This window comes from Nicotiana tomentosiformis, chromosome 2, assembly GCF_000390325.3.
Source record: "Nicotiana tomentosiformis chromosome 2, ASM39032v3, whole genome shotgun sequence".
In the NCBI taxonomy this organism is placed as follows: Eukaryota; Viridiplantae; Streptophyta; class Magnoliopsida; order Solanales; family Solanaceae; genus Nicotiana; species Nicotiana tomentosiformis.
The window spans coordinates 49,150,227-49,151,730 of NC_090813.1; the positions used below are offsets into that span (position 1 = coordinate 49,150,227).

Genomic DNA, 1,504 nt, shown 5'->3' on the forward strand with positions numbered 1-1,504 from the left:
CTTGGAGGTTGACTTCATGGTATACCTGATTAGGAGTGGGACTCGATATTAAAAAGTAAGTTGTCAGACTTGCCACAATATGAAAAAAAATATACTCTCTGGTCTTTTGTTTAGCTATTATTCTCTACCACTAAACTTTGAAGAAATGCTTTGCGTATTGTTCATTATTTCCACTTGGTCATATGTTTGTAATGGATGATTTGGTATTGTTGGAGATGGTGGAAGGGTTGATTTAACCCGTAGGTGAAATGAGGTTAGAGGACATTGGGAGAGAAGATCTTGATATTCAAAAGAAATTGTATACGATGCATGAATTTATTCACAACATGGCACAACTTGTTTCATCTAATATATGTCATCAGATGGAAAATCAAAGCTCTTATCGCTTACTGGAAAGTATTCGTCACTTGTTCGTGTGTTGGGGAAATATGCAGTCAGTAGAACTAAAGAGGTTTTCATGTAAGAAATTGAAAACCTTTCTTTGGCCATGTGCAAGTGGTGTGGTTATTGGTCAGCAACTCTTTTCTTTGTTTGAGAAATTTACAATTATAAGAGTGTTGGACCTGAAAAACGGAGGCATTACTCAATTACCAGAGACAATTGTCTGCTTAAAGTATTTGCGGTATCCAAGGACGTCTCAACCAAATTTATGGCCTAAAGTCAAATTTTAATAATGGACTTTTTTTTTTTGTCTATAGTGTAATTATCTTACAAAATATAGTATTAATATTTACGTTGGTTTCTTTTCTTTGCTCTTTATGCCTATAGTGTAGTTATCTTATAAAATATAATATTATATTTGCATTAGTAAGAAAATTCACATTAATAAGATATTAGAACATATTTACAATGCATACCTTAGATCTTACTATAAAAATATTATTTACCAATATGAAGATTTGAGTATCTTATTCAAAAATTTAAAATATTTCTGTTGTTAAAAAATAGACAGTTTTTCTTTCTACTTTTATAAGGACTTTTTATTTTTTTCTATAAACTTCAATATTGTCTAAGTGAAAATAAGATAAAAAATCCACAACCAAAAATATTTTTGGGGCCAAAAAATTTAGGGTCCTAAAGCAATGGCTTTTCAATATTGTCTAGGGGCAATCACTTCACTAGTTTACCAGAAACAATAGCTATGCTTTCTTGCTTACAAACATTAGTGCTAAAAGATTGCCCATTGCTTGTTAAATTTCCAGAGAACTTCAAGAATTTGACCAGTCTTCGACATCTTGAATTTGCTGTAAAAGGCCAACTTAGTAGAATGCCATTAGAACTCGGGAATTTGGTCAATTTTCAAACACTTTATACGTTTATTGTTCAAGTAGGTGAAGGATATGGCATTGAGGAGCTGAAGAACATGAAAAATCATGGAGGATCACTTTGCATCACAAAACTTAAAAATGTAGAGAATAAAGTGGTAGCTGAGAAGGCATTCTTGAAAAACTTGAGTTGGAATGGGGAAATGTTAGCAATAGGAATATGCAACGTGAGCTCTTAA

The 1,504-nt window shown here is 32.1% G+C and overlaps 1 protein-coding gene across 1 annotated transcript; it reads left to right on the plus strand.

The window, feature by feature from the left end:
- The first annotated feature begins 248 nt into the window (after nucleotides 1-248).
- On the plus strand, nucleotides 249-1,504 carry LOC138904756 (putative disease resistance protein RGA3). The gene is made up of 2 exons (XM_070193262.1): nucleotides 249-622; nucleotides 1,105-1,504. The coding sequence occupies exons 1-2, from the start codon at nucleotides 249-251 to the stop codon at nucleotides 1,502-1,504; spliced, it is 774 nt and encodes a 257-aa protein (XP_070049363.1).